Below are 23764 nucleotides of genomic sequence, written 5' to 3'. Positions count from 1 at the left end.
GGCCCTGAACAAAGGAACCCCTGGGCTTTCATACCCTCACAGCACCAAAGTCTGGGGGTCTCAGCTCCTGCTGTGTCTCAGTGTCCAGTCCCCAGGCTGGTGCCACAGGTCCCTGTGCCCTTTCCTGTGCCAAGGGTCGGCAGCTCATGGCCTCTTGCCTCTGGCTCTCATCCAGAGCTCAGCCTGCAGCTCTCACTGTAACTGCAACTTCCTCAATAGCCTGCCTCCCTAACAGGCAAGTGCCAGCCACAGTGGGCACAAGGGGAAGGGGAAAGGCAGCAGAAAGGGGAGAAAGCAGCAGCCACATACTGTGTGAGAGAAATAATGTATTTCCTTTTTCCAGTCTAGAAATGTGCTGGAGCCCTGCTAGTTCTGCCAGCAAAATAGTTTGCTTGCAGGGCTGGGTAGAATCCTGGGGCCAGCAGCCCTCCTCTTTTAGGGATGTCAGGGCTCCCTGTCAGAGTGTCCCTAGCCCTGACAAGGAACAGTTGGATGGTGGCTGCTGCCCTTGATGGCTAGAGATTTCTGCTTTCTATATGTTTTTCATGTATTTGTAGATATGTAGACTACTAATACATGGTTCTACTTTTCCTACCCTTTCCCCCTACCTTTCAGAACAGTTAGCTAACCTAAAACATTCCTGAAATACTGTTTAATCTTGTTTTTTAGGCTACCAAGGACACTGTGTTTTCCACTAGAACTTAGGAGACATAACCAGAAAGACCTTGGAACTCCACTGGGGCAGAACCCAGGGGAAATTTACCTAAACAACTGCTCTTCTAATTGGACAATATTTGTTAAATATGCTAATTTGTTAAACTTACAAAAATTGTAGAAATCCAGTGCCAAGTGTGCCCATGGCCATAGGGGCACCTGGAAGCTTCCAGTGAGGACTTAGGGTTTTTTGACTATTTTAAGACTGTTGCAAGAGTTTTCTTTCTTGACATTAGACAACATCCTGGGCAGAGAAACTTGGCACCACGACCTCCCCCTGCTGTTTCTGGGACTGCACCTGCTCTGTACCAATTGGCACAGACGGCTGGAGCATGCGGAGGGCACAGAGGACAGCTTCAGATGCACTGGGTTGGTCCTCCATGTCAGAGCCTGCAGGGCTGCTGGCAGGGCTTGGATGCCAGGTAGGAGTCCCTCCCTGGGAGCCGGTGGAACAGGAACTGGCCTCGGGGCTGTTGTCCTCCTTTCCAGCAGCATGGGAGCACAGCAGCCTCTGGGCCTTCTCACTGCATTGGCCCACAATGAAACTGACAGTGCCATCAACCAGCTGTTCTGTGTATTCCTCCAGGAGAGGCTGCAGCATCTGGACCATGACCTCCCCATTGTCATGGATCAAGTGGGAGCTTCAGGCAAGCCCTGCCTAAAACTCAGATTTTTGGCAACAGCTTAAATTTGGGTTGCCCACACCTAAAATTACTCTAGCCTTCAAGTTCTAAGCATGGCAGATCAGGTCTATTCATAAAATGAGTTATTTATTGAACAGACAGCAGATAACCAAAACAAGGCCTTAATCCAAGTTACTTACTACATGGTATAAACCAAAAAGCACATCTAGTAGACTACATAAAACAGTACACAGTATTATTGTACCTATATTAAAGCTAGCAAAAGAAATTGTATCGATTAGGAGTCAGATGTAATTTACCACTGAAATGATGATAGTGTACACTAAATCCTTTCACTCAACCTCAGGGAGTAACCACAAATCAACTGTCCCTGCTTTGGGGGAAAATCCCATACATTTCCAGGGAATGTGCAGAAGATTTCCTGCTTTGTGAAAATTTGGTGTAGCTTTCATAGTTTGTAAGGTGGGGTGTCCATCAGTCAGAAATTCCAGCTTATCTTTCCAGATGTCACTTCCAGAGCAAGATGTCTGTTATCAGCTGGCAGTGTTACTCCCATGGTGTGAAAATAACTCACTACAAGACAGCTTGTCATATTTGCATTTTTTCACCAATTAGCACAAAACAGAAAAGTTCTGGGGCAAGGTGCTCTGTTATTCCATCAGCTAAAAGCAACAGATAATCTCCTTTGGGGCGAGATGCCCTGCTACACCACCTGGACCACAGAGGCACAGGGCATACAAGACTGCCAGCCACCATGAGACCCCTGCTGCAGACGCCTGCTTAGCTGGGGAGACTAACTCTCCCCAAAGACTGAGAAACAACTACAAGGCACTGGCAGATGTTTCTGTCCAGGAGGACAAGAGCTCCTTCTTCCTGGATCCAGCCCTGCATCCAACCTGACTGCTGGTCTCTGGTGATTCTCCCCGGGGTGTGATGACACACTCTAGGCATTGTTGTTCCTGCAGAGAAAACCTGACAGACTCTATCAATCCTCTGCAGAGTGGGCACTCTGGTTTCTTCTCTGCCCAACGCAGGATGCAGCCCATGCAGAACTCATGGCCACAGGGTATCACATAAGTGACACCCTCTCGCTCATCATGACAAATGGGCCAGCTCCACTCTGTCCCCATGGCTTTGTCTGTTCTCCATGGAAAATTCAGGGAGTCCTGAGAAGCTGCTCCCCATCACAGGGACTACCAAAGTGTCTCACACACTGCAATGGAGAAATCTTGGTCCCTTACTGTCCCAAGGAGGAGATGAAGAAATACCCAAGCCCCTGGAGAAGGATGCCTTCTGACTCTTCAAGCCCTAGTGCCCTTCTCACTACCACTCTGGAGAGATGCAGCCCTCCAGATCTTACAGGCATGCTTGACAGGCTGTGTCTTTTCTGCAACCCTGGGAAGATGGTGTCTGGCAGCTGAAAATATGTAGGGTTGAGACACTTGTCTGTCATAAACAGATAGTGGGAATTAAGTGGTTCAATACCTTTGAGGTGCTGGGCTGCTAAATAAATCTCAGGGCTGGAGGCTGGATTTTTCCTTTCTTTCTATCTTTTTTTGTTTTAAGTTCACTATTGAATTAGCAAAGGTTATTAATTGAATGCAGTTTTTAAAACAGGCAGGTTCTCTTCTTACAAAGTAAACACTGTGGACAAAAATCCAGTGTGGCCTTAGCAGGCCCTACACACATCAGCTGGGTATGCTGGTCAAGCATCACCTGTGCAGGTGATCTCTAGTGAAGACTAGATGAAGACTTTGCTCCCTGCTGACAGGTCTCAGGGGCTCTGAGAACCTGTGCACCCTTGATGACCAGAGCTGCATAAAATATTGCAGGAGACTTAAAGAGCACAATTGCCTTAAACACCAATCACAGAATCACAGAATCAACTAGGTTGGAAAAAACCTCTGAGATCACTGAGTCTAACCTATGACCAAAGATCACCTTGTCAACCAGACCACAGCTCTAAGAGCCATGTCCAGTCTTTCCTTAAACACCTCCAGAGACAGTGACTCCACCACCTCCCTGGGAAGTCTATTCCAATGCCCAAAATCACCCTTTCTGTGAAGATTTTTTCCTAATGTCCAGCCTAAACCTCCCCAGTACAGCTTAAGATTTTGTCCTCTTCTATTGCTGGTTGCCTGGGGGAAGAGACTGACCCCCACCTGGCTACACCCTCCTTTCAGGGGGTTGATATGGGTTGATAAGGTCACCCCTGAGCCTTCTCTTCTCTAGGCTAAACAACCCCAGCTCTCTCAGCTGCTCTTCATAGGGCCTGTGTCCCAGACCATTCACCATACTTATTGCCCTCCTCTGGATGCATCTGAGCATCTCAACATCCTTCCTAAACTGAGGGACCTAGAACTGGACATAGCACTCAAGGTGTGGCCTCACCAGTGCTGAGTACAGGGGAAGAATCACTACCCTGGTCCTGCTGGCCACACTATTCCTGATAAAGGCCAGGATGCTGTTGGCCTTCTTGGCCACCAGGGCACACTGCTGGCTCATGTTCAATCACCTGCTGACCAGCATCCCCAGGTCCCTTTCTGCCTGGGCACTGTCCAGCCACTCTGACCCCAGCCTGTGGTGCTGCAGGGGCTTGTTGTGACTCAAGGGAAGGACCCGGCACTTGGACTTGTTAAACCTCCTATCATTGGACTTGGTCCAGCTATCCAGCCTGTCCAGATCCCTCTGCAGAGCCCTCCTACCCTCTAACATCAATACTTTCATCCAATTTGGTGTCATCTCAAATTTGCTAATGGTGGACTCAGTCCCCTCATCCAGACTATTAATAAAGGTATTCAGCAGGACTGGCCCCAGTGCTGAGCCCTGGGGGGCTTCACTGGTGACTGCCCACCAAGTGGATGTGACACCATTCACCTCCGCTCTCTGTGCCTGGCCATGCAGCCAGTTTCTAACCCAGCAAAGAGTGCTCCTGTCCAAGCCATGGGCTGCCAGCTTTTCCAGGAGTGTCCTATGGGGAGATGGTGTCAAAGGCATTGCTGAATGTCAGGTAGACAACATCCACAGCCTCCCCTCATCCATCAGGTGGGTTACCTGGTTATAAAAGGAGATCAGGTTGTTCAGGCAGGACCTGCCCCTCCTAAATCCATGCTGCCTGGGTCTGATCCCTCAGCTGTCCTGTAGGTGCTGTGTCACCACACTCAAGGTGATATGTGCCGTAGCCTTACTAGGCACCAAGGTCAGGCTGACAGGCCTGTAGTTTTCTGTGTGGTCCTTATGGCCCTTCTTATGGATGAGCATCACATTGGCCAACTCAGTCATCTGGCACCTCCCTGGTTACTCAGGACTGATGGTAAATGATAGAAAGCATCTTAGCAAGGTCTTCTGCCATCTCCCTCATCAACCTAGGATGGATCCTGTGTGGTCTCATAGACTTGTGAGCATCTAAGTGGCTCAGCAGGTCACTAACTGCTTCCTCCTGGATGACAGGGGAGGCTATTCTGTTTTCTGTCCTCATCTACCAGCTCAGGACGCCAGTTGTCCTGAGGACAACCTGTCTTATTGTTGAAAACTGAAGCAAAGAAGATGTTAGGTACCTCAGCCTTTTCCTCGTCTTTGGTAACTATATTCCCTCCTTGTCCAATAAAGAATGGAGGTTCTCCTTGCCCCTCCAAGATGTGTTAAGTTCACTGAAGGACTTTGCCCACCGTGACAAACTCTCCAAAGAAGCAACTGCTCATCTGTGATGACTGAAGCTCCCCCTCCCTGAACATGCCTCTGTGAAACTGGGAGTTAACCCACTTGAGAGGAACGTGAGATAAGATTGTCTGGGTGTTATCTCAGACTAGTGGGCGGAAAACAGATACTGGAAGAGAACTGATACTGGATAGAAAGAATCCACACAGAAAGCCAACCCAGCAACTGTGCTGAAAATCAACTCTGTGTGGAGCCAATGAGCATTAATTCCTTTGTTTGCTAAAATGTATAAAGAGCGAAAAGTTTTGAACACCTTGGGAACCACATCAGCAAGAAGGCCAGGGTGAAGAAAGATGCAACAGGATGCTTTCTGGATCCAAGTGTGGTGATAGCTTTTTACTTAAATTGTCTCTGGCCCTCCTTTTCTGTTTCTTTCCTATTCCTCCTCCTCTTTCCTATTTCTGTCTATCTACTTCACGTTGACTGTTAAAAAAAATCCATACTATTGACTTTGGCACATGGTGTTGTCTGCATCTTAATTCAGGTAGAGGCGTCTGTCAGTAATTGGATCATAACAGATGTGCTGACACAACAGACTGCTGCTGTGAGAGGGTGAGATGTGCAGCTGATCCTTGCCCCAGGGATTGGCACTGGAGAAGGCAGGTGCAGCTCTTATCTTCCCTGGAGTGTTTGTGCATTGGTGTTACATTCCACCCCTATGTGGAAGGCAGCAAACAAGATTTGTAGATGTTCACAGATGAAAAAGAATGGCAAAAACCAAAAGGGTCCAAAAAAACCTCACAAATATTTATTAACAAACTACACACTCAGCATGGCAATTGGTATGTGTTTTGCCACTATCTTCTAATAGTAAGAGAAACAAAGAATAAAATAATAGAGGGAAGAAGAAAGGAAAAAGAAATCAGGTAGGAGAGGAAAGAAGTTCATGGTCCTGGGTCCAGCACTGATCCAGCCAACAGGTGTCCAGGGTCCTGAGAGAATGCCACCCAGCCTCTGTGGTGGTACATTTTTATAGGTAAATTTTCCCCATTCTGGGATTAGGTTCCTCACTCTTCATACAAATAAGTTAGCATGTGCAGCCCAGTATTCTGGACCTTTCTGGAAATGGGCTGGGGGACTTTGTGGTTTTTTTTGGTGGTCTTGATTCTCCCTCTACTGGTCTTGCTTGCTCCTTGACCCCACTCCTACATTTAAGTTGTCCTTTATGTTGTGTGGTCACCATGGGCTGGAACAGGAAATTCAGCTCCAGAATGGTGCTGCCTTACCTTCATATGGTTCCCCTTTCCAGACACATCCTGTTATAACTTGCCTGCTTGATGGCTGTTTAGGGATGGCTTGATGGGTGTTTAGGGCATAGCAATGTGTTAACTCTTTACTGCCTAGGTTTCTACATTGGTCAAAAAACCCAGTTACCATCTGATAGGGACAAAAATCATCCTTAGAGCAGAGAAGGGTTTCACTTTCTTAATGACAGGGCAACATCTGCACCCTTTTTTTTTTCCCTTTCTCTTGTTTTCCTAGTGTTGTGTTTCTTGCACTTCTTGTTGTTGCAGACTTAAGGAGCCAGATGCTACTTTTCCACTGTAGATATATTAATATCTGTAGGGAAGACATTGATCTGTACAGAAGGGAGTGTGAAGCCAAATTCTTCCTAGATGAGGGTGAAGGGTTCCCTGAGTTAAGGGCTGCTTGGGCAATTATCAAGCCAGTAGGATTTTAGAAAATTTGGATGGAGAGTATTCTCAGAGCAGAAAATACAGGTCTCTTTTTTTTTTTTTTTTTTTTTTTTCTTCTTACAATTTAAAATTTAATTCAGTTTAATGAATTTCAAATTAATATAACACAGAAGGAAAGGGTTGTGGTCCACTTTAGCCTGAACTGCAGGTGGTCCATTTTGCAGTTCAAAACATTTTTTCCTTTAGGTAACGCAAGATATCCTTCAGCAGATTAAAGAATTGCAGCAGCTTTTCACGTGGAAATGGACAGGGTTGTGTTGGTCTTGGAGTTACTGTCTGCAGGGGGGCTGCGGTGTATGTTGGCGCTGGTGCTGGCGCTGGAGTAACTGCTGGTGCTGGCCTTTTTCCCATTGTGGTCCAGATCCAGTTGTAGTAGTACTGAGTGGAGCTGGAGACTGCAGGCCGTTTAGGTCTGGCACAGCCTACTCCCCAGCTGGTCACACCAATTTGCCAGAAGAAGCCAGCACGCTTATCTTGGCAGACAAGAGGCCCCCCACTGTCACCCTGAAGCAGAGCAGAGAGGATTAAGGTGCTTTTGCTTGCCTCTGTCAGCAGTTAGCTGGCTCCTTTATTTTCCCAGCCCTTGCCAGAACTGGATTCCTGGCAGAGCAAGGCTCTGCTCAAGTGCTGGGACCTGCAGAACCTTGACACCCTTGGGAGCAGGTTGGGGGCCTGTTAGGTGAGACTCTCTGTCTCCCCTGTGTGTGGATGTTTCAGGGTTGGCATCTGGACCTCACTGGAGCAAGGACCCACAGATGGGAAAGGGGGTGGAAGCTCCAGCGGTGGTGCAGAGCTGGGGCTTTGAGAGCAACTGACCAGGGAAAGCAGGTGCTGGGCTGTGCTTGGGTGGTGTGATGGGGGGCTGCCCACACTGCTGGGGGCTGGGGGACTCATAGCACGCTCCTACCTGGCAGGTGCCAACACCGCCTTGCCCAGCACACACGTGGAAGTCGTAGATATACCCTTGCAGCCACTCGCTACTGTTGCAGAGCTGCTTATCGACGACTTGGACCTTGGCCTGCTGCAGGACATCTCTACCTGATGCTGTGAGCAGGGAAAGGAATGAGTTCCCAGCAGCTCCTTGCCTATTCTTCTGGTCTGTGTGTTGAAGTCCTTCCCTAGGGCTTAGCTCTGCCTCTAGAGAGCTGTTGGATTGCTGTGTCACTGCTGTCTGGCGTTGGGCAGCAGGCCAGACCCATGTCTCCAGAGGTATATATCCCATAGCCCAACTCTCATTTTGGCTTCTGCTGTCAGGAAGCCCCATACATCCCTCCCTTGTGTGCCAGCCTTGCCCTCAGGGCACAGGTCCTTTATGGAAACTCACATTTTACAATTCTGTCACCCCAGCCAGCAACATAACAGTTTTTCAGCTCCGATACTTTCACCGAAGGACCAGGCAGGCAGGCAGTCTGAATGGAAGACCTGCACCGGACTGGCCGGTCCAATTCCAGCAAGGCGATGTCATTATACTCAAGTTCAGGAGTATATTTTTCATGAATGATCAGCTGCTTAATCCGGCGCACTTCCACATCAGGGCCTGACTGGCCCAACGAGGTGGCCCCAAGCACGATGGCCCACTCGCTGAGGGGACTGGAAGGCAGATGGAGAGAGGGGTGAGAGGGAGTAGAATCATGTGCTGTGACAGACCAGCACTTCCCTGCCTTCTGCTTCCTGAGGCAGAGAGGAAAAAAGGACTACAGTGAGTGAAAGAAAGACTCAAAATATGTTAAGCTGGAGGCTGCTAGGAAGCAGCGGCATGAGCCCACTCTTCTCCCTGAGCAGTGTCCCAGCTGGGCCCTGCAATGTCAAGGCACTAGGCACACTGCAAGGAAATGGGATGGGAATAGTATGCACTGGTGGTATGGGGATATCCCTGTACCTAGGTCCTCCTTACTTTGTGATGTTGACAAAGCAGTGGGCAGCTGTGAGGAGCCACTGTGCGCTGACGAGGGTCCCTCCACAGACATGCACAGATACTGGTGGGTTCCAGTAGCAACGGACACTGGCAATGCCTGCCCAGGCTCCCATCCCTGGCATGACATCTGTGCCACCCACAACACGTGTTGAGCCGAGCGTAGTACCCATGGGCCGGAGACCACAGGTCTGTCTGTAAGCAGAAATTCATTACTGTCCTGTGAGAAGGCTTCCACAAGGCTTTGGTTGCAAACCCAGCGGGGCCAGGGAACTGCCTGGAGTGTGCGTATGTTGGCCTGTTTCTGCTTGAGCCCCATAGACAAGTGGTGCCAGCCACCGGGGTACTGGTGATAAACTGAGGCTCCTGCCCAGGGTTTTGGAAACTGGTATGGACACAGGTGGCAAGCGGGCATCCAAAGGGAACCCCCTAAGCCTTAGCCGTGGTCCCCTCAGGTCAAGCCTGGGGCTACTTACCCACAGGTGCCATGTGCAGGCCTGCACAGAGCCAGAAGGATGAGGATGCACAGCAAAATCATTGTGGTCAGAAACAGAAGTCAGCTGCAAGGAGAGAGGACTTGTCACCTCCAGTGCAGCTGCCAACGTAGTGCCACAGAAACTGCACTGCTGCAGTGCCCTTGGCCCTGGAGCTGATGTCACAGAGGGACTGGTTCCATGTTCTGGTCATGGTGCTGGCCTCTGGAAGGCAGGGGAAAAGGCAACATAGAGCCACAGAACCACAGCAAGGTCTGGATTGGAAAGTACCTTAAGGATCGACTAGTTTCAAACCCCAGCCATGCACATGGATGCCTTCCACTACACCAGGTTGCTCAGAGTCCCATCCAAGCTGGCCTCAAATGATAACAGGAATGGGGCATCCACAGCTTCTCTGGGCAGGCAACCTGTGCCAGTACTTTGACAATGATACAAGATTTTACTTGTCATCAAAAAATCCTACAGAATTTGCAGCAACAACAATCAAAAGCAACACACATTCTGATTTTTAAAAACAATTTGTGAAATTGTTTTCACTTGCTTTGCTTGAGACAGAAAAATCAACTAAACAAATGTAACTCAAGGCCTTAAGAAAAAAAAAAGTCTCAATGCCTAAGCTCTTTTGGTGTTGTTTAGAAATTAACTATGACGAATTCTAATTAAAAGTCATTTTCCATCAAGAAGCCAGAGCCCCTTTACAGTTGAGCCTGTTTATTTAGTTGTTTCCACTGGACTGCTGAACAGCTTACCCCTATTTCGAGAGGTACAGCAGAGGCTGTGCACTGAACTGCCATTTCAGTTACTGCCAATAAGTTCTTTTCTTTGACTACCAAATTCCAGTTTTCTTAGCTTTCCTTTGATGAAGTTCAGGGATATCCAGAGTCAAGTTTCAAGTTCCCTAGTGTGCTGTACACAGATGGATCATGTGTCAGAAGCCTAAGACACTGCATTTACAGTTGCTGTCCCCAAGAGCTGGAAGCCTCTAGGACCTGTGTTCCCTTACTCCATTACACCCTTGTCCTCCTCTCCGAGTGAGCAGTTCCAGCCCTTTGGAGGGACCCTTTCCCTTTGGGCTTGACTTGCCTGCCCACAGCTGCATTTTGCAAATCCCAGCTCAGGGAGGCCTTGGCTCACACAGCAGAATGAGTGGGACTGCATACATGGCTATCTGTGAAAATATACCACTTTATTTCTACAGCAACTGTCACCATCAGCCATTGCACACATGTGGAGGAGGAGTGTGGGCAGGACAGAGTGGGCCTTTGGCACTGAGGCTACCTTTGGATCAGCAGCCACTGCCCCAGAAGGAGAGGGCTGTGGTCCACTGCAGCCTGAACTGCAGCCAGTCAATCCCTCCCTAGCATGCCTTAGGCTCCAGGCTGCCGGTCTTCAAGCTGCCATTTGACTTGAGCACGAGATGAGGCTGGGTTTTTGTTTCTTTGAACTCAGGAAATCTGGTAATCCCCTTCCCCTGCCTTGGTTACAGGGGAAAAGAGAAACAAAAATATTTATTTCAGTTTGTTGCTGTAGTTCTTTGGCTTTTAAGGCAGAAATGCTTTTCATGCCATGCCAACAGCGGTATTTCAGGTGAAGTGGGCATGAGCTCTAGGCCTTTGGCTTTTGCAGAAGGAAAAGGAGAAAAAAAGGAAAAAAAATAGAGAAAAAGAGAAAAAATAGAGAAAAAGATAAAAAAAAAGAAAAAAAAGAAAGAGAAATGAGAAAAAAAGAGGAAAAAAAAAAAAGAGAAAAAAAAGGAGAAAAAAGGGACAAAAAAAGAAAAAAAGAGAATAAAAAGAGGATAAAGGTTTTCCCCGGAAAGTGTGTCTGCACCAAGGGAAGCCTGAACCTCGTGTGGCACAGTTTCAAAAGTTTTACCCTTGCAGATTCTTGAGGGCCTTTGTTGTTGATGGCCACGTCCCACTGCCAAGTGTGATCTAAGGAGGCCTGCAGGTGTGATGTTTGAACATTGAAAGTTGTTGTGATCAAAACAGCAGGTTTTTGGTTTTGCTTTGTTTTTTATATTTTCCCCAGTTTGGAAACTCCCCCTCCCTCCTGCTCCTCCTTTTTTTTTCCCCCTTAGGAACAGGGTAGGAAACTTATTTTTGGTTTGAAACTCTCAGACTCTCCCTCTGTAACAAATACTTTCAGATTCCCACTGCATACAATATAGGTGATACTACAGGCTGTTTTATATGGGTATGGGAAAAACTACAGGTCTGTGTTTTTGGAGGAGAAGCCATGCCGAGGTGTGATGGTGATGGACTTGCATGGACGCAGAGGTGGATGATGCCTGGGAGGATGTAAGAGAGCTGTACACACCCAGCCCAGCTTGTACCTTCCCCCTGCTATACAGATGAAGAGGTAGCAACTAACTGAGGAATGATGAGCAATGCTGTCAATATTCAGTATGAGACGTTGGAAGGGAAGTGTCTGAGATCCTGGTAGAAAGGCCACCACAGTTGTGGGTTTGTCCATTGCACAAAGTCCCTACGCCTGTTGCACAATGTTACAGCATGTGCAGCAAAATGTGCCGTGATACTAAATGAACAAACACTGTTATTTCCACAGGCTTTAAAAAATATTATAGCTTTTAAACCAAGGGGGAAAGTCTCCCCAGCTCTGGTGTGAGCCTTCACCACAGGGCTGGATAGTTTGATTTCTCACAGAGGCTCTCCTAACTTGGAGAGGTCAGAAGAATGATGTGATGGCTGCAGACAGTGGTCTGTCATTTTCTTATTTGTTCTTGAGTTCATTATCATAGGGCTGATTTGATCTTGACACCTTGTGCCATGCAAATATTAAAAAAAAAAACAACCTGCTGAGTCATGAACAAATCTGAGTTGTTTGGCCAAAGCTGAAATTTGAGAAGAGGTTTCACGATTTCAGGAACACTTGCTGCCAGCACTAGTTGCAAAGCTGGAGCAAAATGGACTTTGAACAAACGACAGGAGTGCACCATTAAGGGATACAGTGAAAAAGAGATCAAGAGAAGGTGTTATTTCCTCCTTGGATGGATGCACTGATTTAACTGTGGTTTCTGTATCAGCTGGCTCCCCAATATCAAAAGCAGATGCCACTTTTTTGCAGACCTCTGAATCCTGTGCAAGGGTGTGCAGATACCACTGGTCAGGCACAGCCACTGGCATCATGAACCCCATAGCTGGAAGCATCAGAAAGAGAAGGCCTTTGCTCTGACAGAGCAGGACTACTGCTGCAACAATCCACATCACTCACTAATCTCCTTGGGGCTATGTGGGCACTATGTGAGGTCTTCTGCAGGCAGGTCCATGTGGCTAGTTGTTCTTCTGAGGGAAAGTGGTATTGTTTAGTAAGATGACCTTTTTCCAGACATTTTTTAAATTTAGGGCAGTTTAAGTGCGTAATTTAGTTAAACACATCTTCCTGCCTTTAAAAATAGAAGTATGGGGGAAGAAAGCAGTCTATCCTTATGTAGAGGTGAAACAGATGTTTCTCCTCCATGGCTCTGGGCAAGCCTGCACAGACCTAGGGGTAAGGGTCTAGCCCAATAATAATGGCTGAACTGGTGCACATCTGATGCCCACTCTGAATGTGAGCACAATAGCCACAGTAACAGGATGGAACTTTTTTCTTCTATCCCCAGACACCCCTTTCCAGTGGGTACAGTTCATCCTCAGGACCAAGTAAGGATGAGCAGCACATCCCTCATTACTTATTCTCTGAGCTGGATGAGAGCTGTATGAGAGAGGCTGAAGATGCTGAGTGGAAACAAATGGCAAGGTAAATCCCTGCTGCCAGCTGTGATGGGAGAGAAGTGCCCACACTGGCAGTACTCTCAGGCTCTGCCTTCTCCTCTCTGGAACACTTTCTGCAGCTGCAGGTGCTGATGTGAGCAGCTTTCTCCTCTTACCACCAAAGAAATTTAGCAATGGAGCTGGAGATCAGGAGCTGAAGAGGAGGTAAAAGACAGTATCAGGTGCAGGATCAAGCCCTGTGTGGCCACTCTGTCCTTGCACAGCCTCTGAGATGAGGAGCTGCACCACCAACGAAAGGATGCTGCTGGACAATTGTGCCAACAGCATCAAAGACACTGAAGGTAATGTGGGAGTCATATCCCTCTGGGAGTGGCCAAGCTTGGTTAGTCACACGGCCCTTCACTCCCAAATCAACCCTGCCCCAATGATGTATCCTTTTTCAGAAGTCCTGCTGTATATTTAAATTCTGTAGTTATCCCAGTAGCATTGCTAAGGCTCACTCATTAAGTCAATTCCTAAGGCATCTAAGGAAACATCTGCTTACTACACTTCAGCCTATTATCAGTCTGCTTTTGTACAGCCCTAATACTTGGTGTCCTACAAATGGTAGTCTCACTTACTACGTACTACTTAGTTATACTAAGAATTCCATAATCCTGCATTACCTGGCTTAGCTTGAACAGTTCAAGTTTTTGTCCTGCACGTATGGCTAATCTTAACTAGTCATACTCACACTAGCTCTAACCAGAATCCAGTTAATGGGACATCCAACTCTCTCTGGCTCTCACCAGAGTGGCAGTCCTTACCTTCCCTTGGAGGCTTTTTCACAGCCCTCCTAACACTGGGTTCCTGCTCTTTGTTTTGCACTGACACCTCACCCTTTTCCTGACCCTCACCCTGCCCTAAACCCATGCCCAGCATGAACGTTGCCAGCAAAGGCAGTCTGCCCTGCACCAGGTCTTAAGACATTTCAGTCTTCATCAATTCCCAATACACTCAAAAAAAGGAGAATTATATTTAAGCATTTCTCATGGAAGGAGGAATTGACTCCAGTACAACTTATTAATAGGGCTGGAGACTCCCTAACAGAAAAACAGTTTTAAAACCTCTACAACTGACATAACAAAAGTATGCATATGCGACAAATGGTAAAATGAAAAAAACCTCCCCAACTTTCCAGATTTTCTTGGTACACTTTCCTGTCTAAAACTCAGCTCCATGCTATTGTTTCATAGTTGTCATTAAAACATTTTAACAGAATAGTGAAAATTTTTAAAATTCCAGAGCAGAAATGAAAAGGAAGATGGGATCCTATTCCGCAGTTTTGATTTTAAAGTTTTAAAGACTCAATACTGTGACCAGGAATGAAATAAAACACATGTGAGGGGACAGCAGAGATAGAAAAGTGGAAGTTTACTACTGACTTCTAATTTAATTTAAGAAGTGACTAGGAAGAAAAAGATGGCATATATACACATACAAAAATATTCAAAGATGGAAATAGTATTTCTGTAGAATTTGAAAGATTTAAAATAAAGGAGGAATCAAAGTAATAACACATAACAGTATAAAAACTCCAAGCATATACTTAATTGCAATTCTCATTCCATAATTTAAAAGTTCTAAATCTGCTTGCATGAATCCACAGAAGATACACTGGTAGTGAAATGAAAAGATAAAAAAGTATGTTTACTCTTGCATGTATTGTATATATATATATATATAAAAAACCTAAAAAATTGCTTTTTTTCATCACTTCTGAAAGACATAGATTGCACTGCAGGTATTGCATCTTTATAGTGTTGTGCATTAGTGTTTTAGCTCCTATTCTTCAAAAGATTTTGAGGATCTGTCTCACAAGATTTTTTACAATAGCAGAAGAACAAATAATTAAAATGTAAATTAGAAACTTTCTTAAAACTAATGGCATAGAGTGAGTAATAATGACAGATTACACTGTGATTTGCAAGTTATCAGGCAATGAAAGACCAGAAGCTTACAAAAAATAAAGTGACTGATTAATCTATCAACTGCAAATGCTCTGCAACAAGTAGTGAAATTGGAAGTCAGTAGTCAAAAAAGCACAAATCAGTATCAGTCTAACAGATAACTAACCTGAAAAAAATACAGTTCTGTGCAGCTGGTCAGAGACCAATACCACAAAATCAGTTAAAGTTTGATAACTAATGATGAGATTCTCAGAACTATCTGATAAATTCAGAGTGAAAGTACCAAAGTCAAACCACCATTTCTAGAAATCCCATCTCTAAAACACTTGGTTTTGCTATCTGTTTCTTCTTTTCTGTATTACCATCCAGCCACTTTTATATATCAAATATATATAATCAAATAAATATATTTATGCTAATAAATCTATTAGCATAAGATTTTTAAATGTGTAATTTCTAAAGAACACCATGAAAATAAAAAAATCCAAACTTAAATCAAATTGGAATTGTATTTATTTTGCCTCTTGAACTTCGTAACATTCACTACTACTTACATATCTGAAATATAATTCTGTTTCACAACAGCTTCTATATCTACAAATGTGGAAACCACATACAGTTTTGCATTAAGAAAAAATCTACTGCTCAGTAAGCAGTCTGCAAAGAAGTAACAGCTCACGGTAACTCTTTCTTTCTTACCTGTCAGTATTAACCCACTGCCAAGAAACTATAACACAACTCCAAAAGAAAGGGCATAAGTTTCATATATAAAATTATATTTAATCATTTGTGCAGATGTTTGGTCTATAGATTAAAAGAGTTTCAGGGTAAATACTTACATATTGCTCAAAATGCTTCAAGGAAAATAAAAATTTTTCTGAGACATGCCCTGAGCTATCTAAATTCCTTAATAGTGCAATGTTGCAGTGATGCCTGGTTTCACCCTGGCTTTTCCAAATGAAACACAATAACTGCTCACAGAGCTCCTAAATGGCTGACACAGCACAGTATTATATGCACTACAGCAGTTCTTGTAGCTTTGCCAAGTTTCTCTCCATCCACTGGATATTGAGCTGAATTGTGTCAATTGCCTCTTTTACACAATGCAGTTGAGAACTCTCCTCTGATTTTGACTCAAAAAATGACTTGACCTGCATAGCAAGAATAAAGAAAGAAAAAGAAAATCTTAATTAAAATCAATATTAGCCAGACAAATAGGTTCAGCAGCAAAGGTTATACACATGTTGCAGGAAATCCATTTTTGAGAATTGTCTGTATCTATGCAGTAAACAAACCTCTCAAAGGAGTTCTCAAAATGCAAGGAAAGCATTTTCACGGATACAGCAGCAATAACTCATTTGGTTTCAATATGTCATTTCACCAATAAGCAAACACTTATTTACCATATCACAAAGCCAAGAGAGGATGCAGAGCTCTGGAAAAGGAGTCCTATTCTGTGACAAAGAATCGGTTGTTGCAAGCAATCCTCTTCAGCATTCTGGAACAGCCCCCACACCCAATCATCTTTATAATTGTCAATGGTAACACTTAAAATATTATAAATGAAACCATTAACACCTATCTCTACCAAATATCTGAATGAAAACATTAGACTAAACCGTAAACAATTCTTGATACATTAACTTCAAGGGAAGAAGCCTTTTTAGGGAAGACAACAGAGCTTTCTAAAAGCTATTAAACAACTCTTGGCTGATACTCAACTTCCACAATAACTCTTTGGGACTGATGACAGAAAAAAATAGCAAAAAGCAATTTTTATCGCACAGTACCATATTTCAGAGATACAGAACGCATATCTCATTTACAAAATCTAGATCAAAACTAGATATAGATCAAGTCATTATTTTGTGAGACAGTGTGTTCCAGCGTACAGGAAAACACAACACTATAAACCAGTAACTGGGTTCAACTCTGTAATGCAACTCTGTCACAGACTCAGTATATAATCTCCCAGTGTCTATGCAAATATTTGCCGTGTGTGAAATAGGGAAAGCAACTGATACATATACTCCTAACAGGGTGTCAAGGATATAAGTAACATGTGAACATGTATTTTCCTCATCCTTCAACTAAATGAAAACAACACTGGCACTAGTAAATACCCCCTTCCAGTAGATTGTGCCACCAACCTCAAGCAGATGTGCCTTCGTTGCAAACTGCGAAGTTGACCAGGTAATGATATTCTGAATAGTATATGAGCCTAGGTGAAACCTGTAAGACAAACAAGTATTTTCAGCTAGGAGACACTTTAAGATGCAGTTTTGGTGTACGTATGCATTCTTTTCTACTGTTTCTACTTTTTTGTTTAGTAGTTCAAAAATATTAAAAACACTTAAATGCAATACCTTTCATTACAATTACATACCTTATTTTTGAAAAGAAATGTAAGTTCTTAGAAATCCAAGCCTCTGGCTCCCTATTCCCTCTAAAATGTAACATCAGAGTGAAAAGCCATGGAAAATTTTCAAACTTCTATCACAGATCAAACAGTAAAGAACCGAGGACACCACACAGTGAATATCAAGATCTGTATTTGTGGTACGTATGTGTTCTAAAGCTCTTCCAAAATTGAATTTGCAACCAGGTTTTCTTTCAAGTGAGGTAAGTCTGTAATATTGGTTATGAAGAGCTTGCTAGAGCAGAAGTTTTCATAGAGGAGAAACTTTTTAAGCAGCATGAAACTATTTAAAATCAAAACTGGGATTTAGAAACAGAGACTTTGGCTTTTTGAAGACTTGGGGGGGCCAGCTTTCCTGCTGGGTACCCTTCAAGGACAGTGAGAGAAAACATATTTCTGAAGCAAGTGGGATATTTGGTTACTTGGCTTTAGGAGTGCTGTGACAATTCAGAAAATATAAATGCTGAATTATTTCCCTGGATGTCCTTTTGAATCCATTTGATTCACATAAATATCTTGCAACTGAACCAATCATCTTAGAGACAGCAACCTTTCAAGAGAAATTAAGATCAAGATTGTTTAGAATTACTCTGAGGCTCTAGGACGATTGTTCAGAGTTCAAATTTTATGTAGTAAGTTATATTTGTAAACTCTAATTTTAAAACATGATTTAGAATATTAATATGAATCTTATATGAACGTTCCTATTTACTGTCTTGTTTGAAACAATGAAACAGGTGCTTTTGCCACTGTGAGTTTGAAAGTTTCAGCTGCATCAAAAGCCTTACTTTCGTATAAGCTTTTCCCAGTTCTCTTTGACGAAGTCCCAGGCCAGTAAATATCCAGGCAAACTCTGGCTAACGGTTGCTATGATATGTGAAAGCTCCTGTGACCTGATGACTTCTCCTTCAAGACTGTTCTGCATTAGCCTAGGAGACAAAGCATATGCAAACAGGAAAAAAACTGTAATTTTTATGTTCACATGGGCTTCCTGACAGTCCTCAATTAGATGGGAAAGATGATATAATACTTTAAGCAAGCAAATTCTGGCACCTGGAAGGAATCAATGTTACATTTTATTACAAAAACTGTATTTACTTAGCTTTAATTTCCAGAAGTCAGAATGACCTTAGCTCTAATCTGAGTACCTAAATTTTCACTGGCGTTGGAAAAGATAAGTAAATTCTAGTAACTTGTAAAAGAAAAACAACAGATTGAAGATGTAAGAGACAGAAGCTGAAGACTAAATTAACAGGACAAGTTTGTGTTCTCCATGCAGTATTAAGATTTAGTCTACAGAGAGGAACATAATGTAAACTCAAATTTTCACCCAAGAAAGAAATGAAAAAAAGAAGAGGAAAAAAACCTGAACAAAAATTATACCTCCAGTAGTTATTAATTTGAGTATAAAGATAAATCAGTCTTTTAAGGTTCTATAGAGCAGCTTGCAATTTTGCTATCTGCACTGCAAAATCCAAAATTTTGTGTTACCAGTGGTGCAAGGCCTGTAAGTTCGATTCTTTTCTCTTTATGCATACTCAGAAATCGTTTTTTTGTGCTGCTCTGTTACAAAAGTTATTTTTAAGTGAAAAATATAAGGTTCTTTGTGTGTATGGAAGCCTGTGCAAAACATTTGGATGGATTTTCTTTAGCCATCAGAAACTTTTTCAGCAATAGAAAAAGGAAATGCGCTTTTCCAAGAAGATTCTATCACTTGTAATTTAAGATTCTATCACTTGTAATTTACACAGCATACAACTTTTTGTCTCCTTCATACCATATCAGCTTTCTGGCATCTTCTGTGCTGGCCAAGGCTTCAATCATTTTGCTTTTCTCTGCTTCAGAAACTGAAGAAAAGTACATCTTCAGGAGGAATTCCCAGCCATCACCAGACTTGGCTCCAACTGCAAATATGGCTTTCATAACATCACTAGACAGACTACAAGGAAAAACAAAAGCAACAAAACAAATAAACATAGGGGGTACAAAAATGCTCACCTGACGAAATAAGAAAGAACTCACAAAATTAAAATATTAACTTGAAGGAGATGCCTCTCTTTGGAGCAATTTGATTCTGTAGCAATTGTTAAGACTTGGCATTACTGAACTCATGCCAATCTAATACTTCCAGTCACTAGGAAAAAGCAAATCATTTAGCCACATGAAAACAAATTGTACACAAAACTGAGAATTTTCTATGGCTCAAAATGCACATGAATCCACAGCAGAATGAGTTCTGCATGTGCTTTGGCTTTGCCACTAAGTAATCTTCTTTCAGCATGCAGCTCAGGAAATTCAGATGAAAAAAAATTTATGGCTTGTTTTGCATTTAAACCAAATGAGACTGAAGACAAAGCCTGGCACAGTCATGCGAACAGCCATTACCTCTACATGTGGAACAGTTAAAAGGTAGAATCACATTCTTTATCAATACTAAGTCGGTGGTGGTGGGGTTTTTGGTTTTTTTTTTGGTTGTTTTTTTGGTTTGTTTTTTTTTTTTTTTGGATTGTTCTGTTTGCTGTTGGGGTATTTTTTCCAAGTAAAATGGTGGCAATGTAACAGGAAAGCAGATGGGTAAAAGAAGCGGAAGCTCAGTTTTTGTAGTACCTTATTGTTCCGTTCGACTTCATCCATGTCTCAAACATCTTAGCAGCAGTTGTCCTACAGTTTCTTATATCATGGGTGCAGGCAAAAGCCAGCAGTGTTGACCGGAGCTCTCGTTCAGACAGGGTCCCATCATCTGTCCAGTACTGTTGATCCATTTTATCTCCAAGCAAGTGCTCTATCCTATGCTAAAGGAGGAAAAGTTACTAGCAATAGCTAGTAATCCTTCCAAGAGGATTTTCTATATATAAAATTAGTTTAAAGCAAGAAAAAAATAAAGGGTTGAACTTTCAAACCGTAGAAGCTAAACACAGTAGCTTTTAATCTATTTATTCTAACTTACACATCCTATTTCTTAACTGTAAGAGTAAGTATCAGATACCACATAAATCTGAAAGATGGGCCAGGTTACATCTTAAACTGCACATGGAAACTGAAGACCCCTCTTTGAGCCGTGTCTCAAACTTGCTTGTAATCAGCTTACAATCACAAAGTACTGTAAATTCTATATTTTTATCTGCTTTAACTTCACCAAGTCACAGTAAATACACCTTCATTTAGCACAATGATATTACTTTTGTGTGTCTATAGGCTGAACACCCTTCAGTTTTGTAGTTCCATAGCTTGCCAAAACCACAGCAGGATGCCTGATCAGCTATCACATCTCAGCTGAAAATTTTGAACTTAAATAAAACTGCATAAACACTGCATTGCAAACCAGAGCTTGGGCTGTTTATAGCAGATACATAACAACTTTGAGTAAATTGAAATACTGCTTTTTTTTCCCTTATGTTTATTTAAGCACTCACTAGTTATCCCTTCCTATCATAAAGAAAAAATGTCTGTTATTTTATCCAATCATTTAATAATTTCCTTATAGACTAAATCCCTTTACTGATTTACACTGTGAAGCAGCAAAGGTCATTTTAAACCAGTATATGATTATGGAGAAGAAACTCCATAATAAGAAGGTAAACACAGAAATGAAAGACATATGCTCATCAAGAACTGAACCTACAATATTGATTTCACTGTCAAGTCTTTGTATTACTAGTATTACTCTATTACACAACTGGCACGGGACAATGACAACCATCCTTGTGTTTCTATTTCTACAGAAAACAGTTCGTTTTTTTCTCTTGTCTCTCTATAAAGCAATTAGAGCTACGATCTCTAGCCACTCTAACTTTTGAAAATAACTTTCCTGCACAAGAGAAGTACATGGAATCTGTTTAATTACATATTTCTATTGACTTGTATGGGCACTTTAAGATAGCCCCAGACACCACTGCACCACACTTCCTACAAAACATTTTGGGGCATATGGGTATGGTATGGAAACAGGGAAGAAGCTGGTCCAAGATATGTAGCATTTTAGTAAGAGACCATTAGAAAAAGCTGGCAAAACTGGCAACTCTCTAGAGTCCCCATCAAACTTAGTGAATTTAATGAATATGTTCAGCAGTCAACATGTAAAAAGAGAATGTAACTATAAAGAACATTATAGCTAATTATTTTAAATTATCATTTATGAAAACTAAGACATACCATGACTCGTGCTGCCAGTTGTTGTTCACCCTTTTTGTCTAAAAGGCTGTATATAAGACTCAGCTGAAACAAAGCTTGAGTAAGTGGCGCAGTGCTGTTCTCTTTGTTGAGGTAATCAATCAACTCAAAGGCCTTTTCCAGGGACTCTCTTCCTAGACTATGGGTCAATGAACACAAACATTAAAATGGACTATAAAACAAAAGCATTCTCTGAAACAAATCAGAAGTGATGCTTTCCATTACACTAACGGAGAGATAAGTGAATAGAGGAGGTGACATAAGAAACAATTTACATGTAGAAATGTTCATATTTTAACTTCAGCAAGATTACAACAAAGCAACAATGGCCACTAACATGCCTCCAGTTAATAAAAATTGAAAATGGGTAAGGAAGTGTGGCAAGGATGTCTGAAAATATTTATCATAAATAAGGGTACTCAGATAGAATAGCAGTTTCTGAAGAGACGATCTATAATGTTCTGCCTCACCTGCTTCTGATAGTGGTGGTGAAACACATGAGAGGGTACCAGCAAAAATTTAAGAGGGAAATAGCTTACTTTTCTACAGTGGAGCACTAGAGTACAGGAAAACAGTTAGCAGGCAGATTATTGGGCACTAAATAAAACAGGGTCTTCCAGAAATGGAAACTATCATGTGGCTCTCTGTGATCCAAACAAATAGATGATGCTATAAAGAAGAGGGAAATAACATCCAGGCAACATAACTGTTGCCCTGATTTTTAGAAGTGTTTTCTTTTATAGTTCTTTTGAAAGTTTTAAAGTTTTCATAAAACTTCTTTAGCCTTCTGTTACATATTTGAGAGTCAGAGTTCCCACACAATTTCATGTATAAATAGAATAGTTTACATATTTCTCTGTGGGTGGAGAGAAATGATTGATTGATCTTTGGACCGGTGTGGTTGGAGAGGTGGTAATTCCATCCTCCAATCCACGGTCACCTTTGGAATTCTATGAATACCAGATGTTTGAATAAAACTGGGTCTTTTTCTCTTTTGAACTTACCAAGCTTCTGTGTACTCATTTTGTGTCCAATAGCAACAGTGAACAGTTGCAACAATGTTATTGAAGACTGAATTAAACTTCCTCTAAAGCAGTTGTCTCTAGAAACTAAATTTGATCTTCTCAGACTTGGAAAAAACTTGAAACACATAGTAAATATCTTTTCCAGTATAGAAGTCTTACCGTGCAAGGTTGAAGATATTGTTGATCAAATTCGCTCTGTCTTTAGGACTCAGAGCAGTGTGGTTTTTTTTCAAGAGATCAATCAGCGTTTTCCAGTCTTCAGCATAGTGTACTATGTAATAGCCATTCATGTCCACGTTGAATTTTATCCATTCCACCTCTTCTGGAAGTTCAATGACAGCTAGTGGATAGACAATATGTTATCAGCTGAAACAAACATTTAACAACTGTTTATTCAAATCAAAGTCTACAAAGTAGATTAGTACCAGAGAGACAGTAAATTCTTTCCCACTATTTCCCCCTACAATGACAAAGGAAAAGCCAGCACAAAGGTTTTGAAAGACAGCTCAAAAATTCCAGGTTGTACTTCCTCATCCTTCTTCCTACATCTGATTGAAAGAACATTATCACAGTCTGCCCCAAGCTGCACCAGTAAATTTTTCTCCTTTTGTCCTGTTGTTCTTTCAAACAGCCCCATCTACTGATCCAAATAAAATATTTTCCCACACAATTAAATAAAATAAATATTTCAGTGGAAAGTTACTTCCTAACATTTCAGCAAACTGGCAAATTGACTTTCATATAACTTGCTCTCTAAAGAACATATAGTTTGAGAGATTGTGTGTATGCACTGTGATGAAAAGCATAGGCTTTTACAAATTTCAAACCTGTGATTCTGTTCCAGTTGCTGTCATGTATTTATACACACAATGCTACAGGGAGCCAGCTCTGTGATGATGACAACACCAGCAGTGCTCTGCTCCAGATCTCTGAAATTACTTTGTACCCTGTATGTCTTCAGCTTCACATCTTACTCAAGGGTGCTCTCAGAAAAATCATGTATCTGTAACCCTAAATTAACTTGCTACCAAAGCTTTTAGTTACATACCTGACTTCTGGTCCAGTAAATATGCATTAGTGCAATGGGTGAAGTTGCACCTATTTGTTATGTAAGTGAGAGGAATATGCCACAGGTAACTGCAAAGGAAAACAAATGTTTACTAACATGTTCTATACATATTATCTCCCTTGAATGGTTTGTTTTAATTTAAGCACTTTTATTTACTAATAATACTAGAATCACTGAATGCTGTGTAGAATAATAAAGTATAAATCTCACTTATATAATC

General features: G+C 42.5%; 2 protein-coding genes across 4 annotated transcripts in view; both read right to left on the bottom strand.

Annotated features, from left to right (window-relative positions):
- Nucleotides 1-6835: 6835 nt before the first annotated feature.
- Nucleotides 6836-9314, bottom strand: LOC128821826 (acrosin-like). Its single transcript, XM_054003157.1, has 5 exons — nucleotides 9161-9314; nucleotides 8667-8879; nucleotides 8097-8362; nucleotides 7680-7816; nucleotides 6836-7276 (listed from the first exon to the last, which is right to left on the bottom strand). The coding sequence occupies exons 1-5, from the start codon at nucleotides 9220-9222 to the stop codon at nucleotides 6938-6940; spliced, it is 1017 nt and encodes a 338-aa protein (XP_053859132.1). The 5' UTR covers nucleotides 9223-9314; the 3' UTR covers nucleotides 6836-6937.
- Nucleotides 9315-15356: 6042 nt separating this feature from the next.
- The window catches only part of LNPEP (leucyl and cystinyl aminopeptidase), a 57158-nt gene continuing 48750 nt past the window's right edge, over nucleotides 15357-23764 (bottom strand). For all 3 annotated transcript variants that reach the window (XM_054003395.1, XM_054003393.1, XM_054003394.1), the window contains 8 exons: nucleotides 23524-23612; nucleotides 22635-22815; nucleotides 21433-21589; nucleotides 19888-20072; nucleotides 19058-19219; nucleotides 18069-18209; nucleotides 17012-17093; nucleotides 15357-16012 (listed from right to left, as the gene is read on the bottom strand). In XM_054003395.1, coding sequence (XP_053859370.1) covers nucleotides 15881-16012; nucleotides 17012-17093; nucleotides 18069-18209; nucleotides 19058-19219; nucleotides 19888-20072; nucleotides 21433-21589; nucleotides 22635-22815; nucleotides 23524-23612 — 1129 coding nt within the window. In that variant the 3' untranslated portion in view covers nucleotides 15357-15880. The remainder of the gene's footprint in view (nucleotides 16013-17011; nucleotides 17094-18068; nucleotides 18210-19057; nucleotides 19220-19887; nucleotides 20073-21432; nucleotides 21590-22634; nucleotides 22816-23523; nucleotides 23613-23764) is intronic.

Source organism: Vidua macroura, chromosome Z (assembly GCF_024509145.1).
Source record: "Vidua macroura isolate BioBank_ID:100142 chromosome Z, ASM2450914v1, whole genome shotgun sequence".
Lineage (NCBI taxonomy): Eukaryota > Metazoa > Chordata > Aves > Passeriformes > Viduidae > Vidua > Vidua macroura.
The sequence above is the reverse complement of the archived record's forward strand: the minus strand, read 5'-3'. Positions and strand labels throughout refer to the sequence as shown.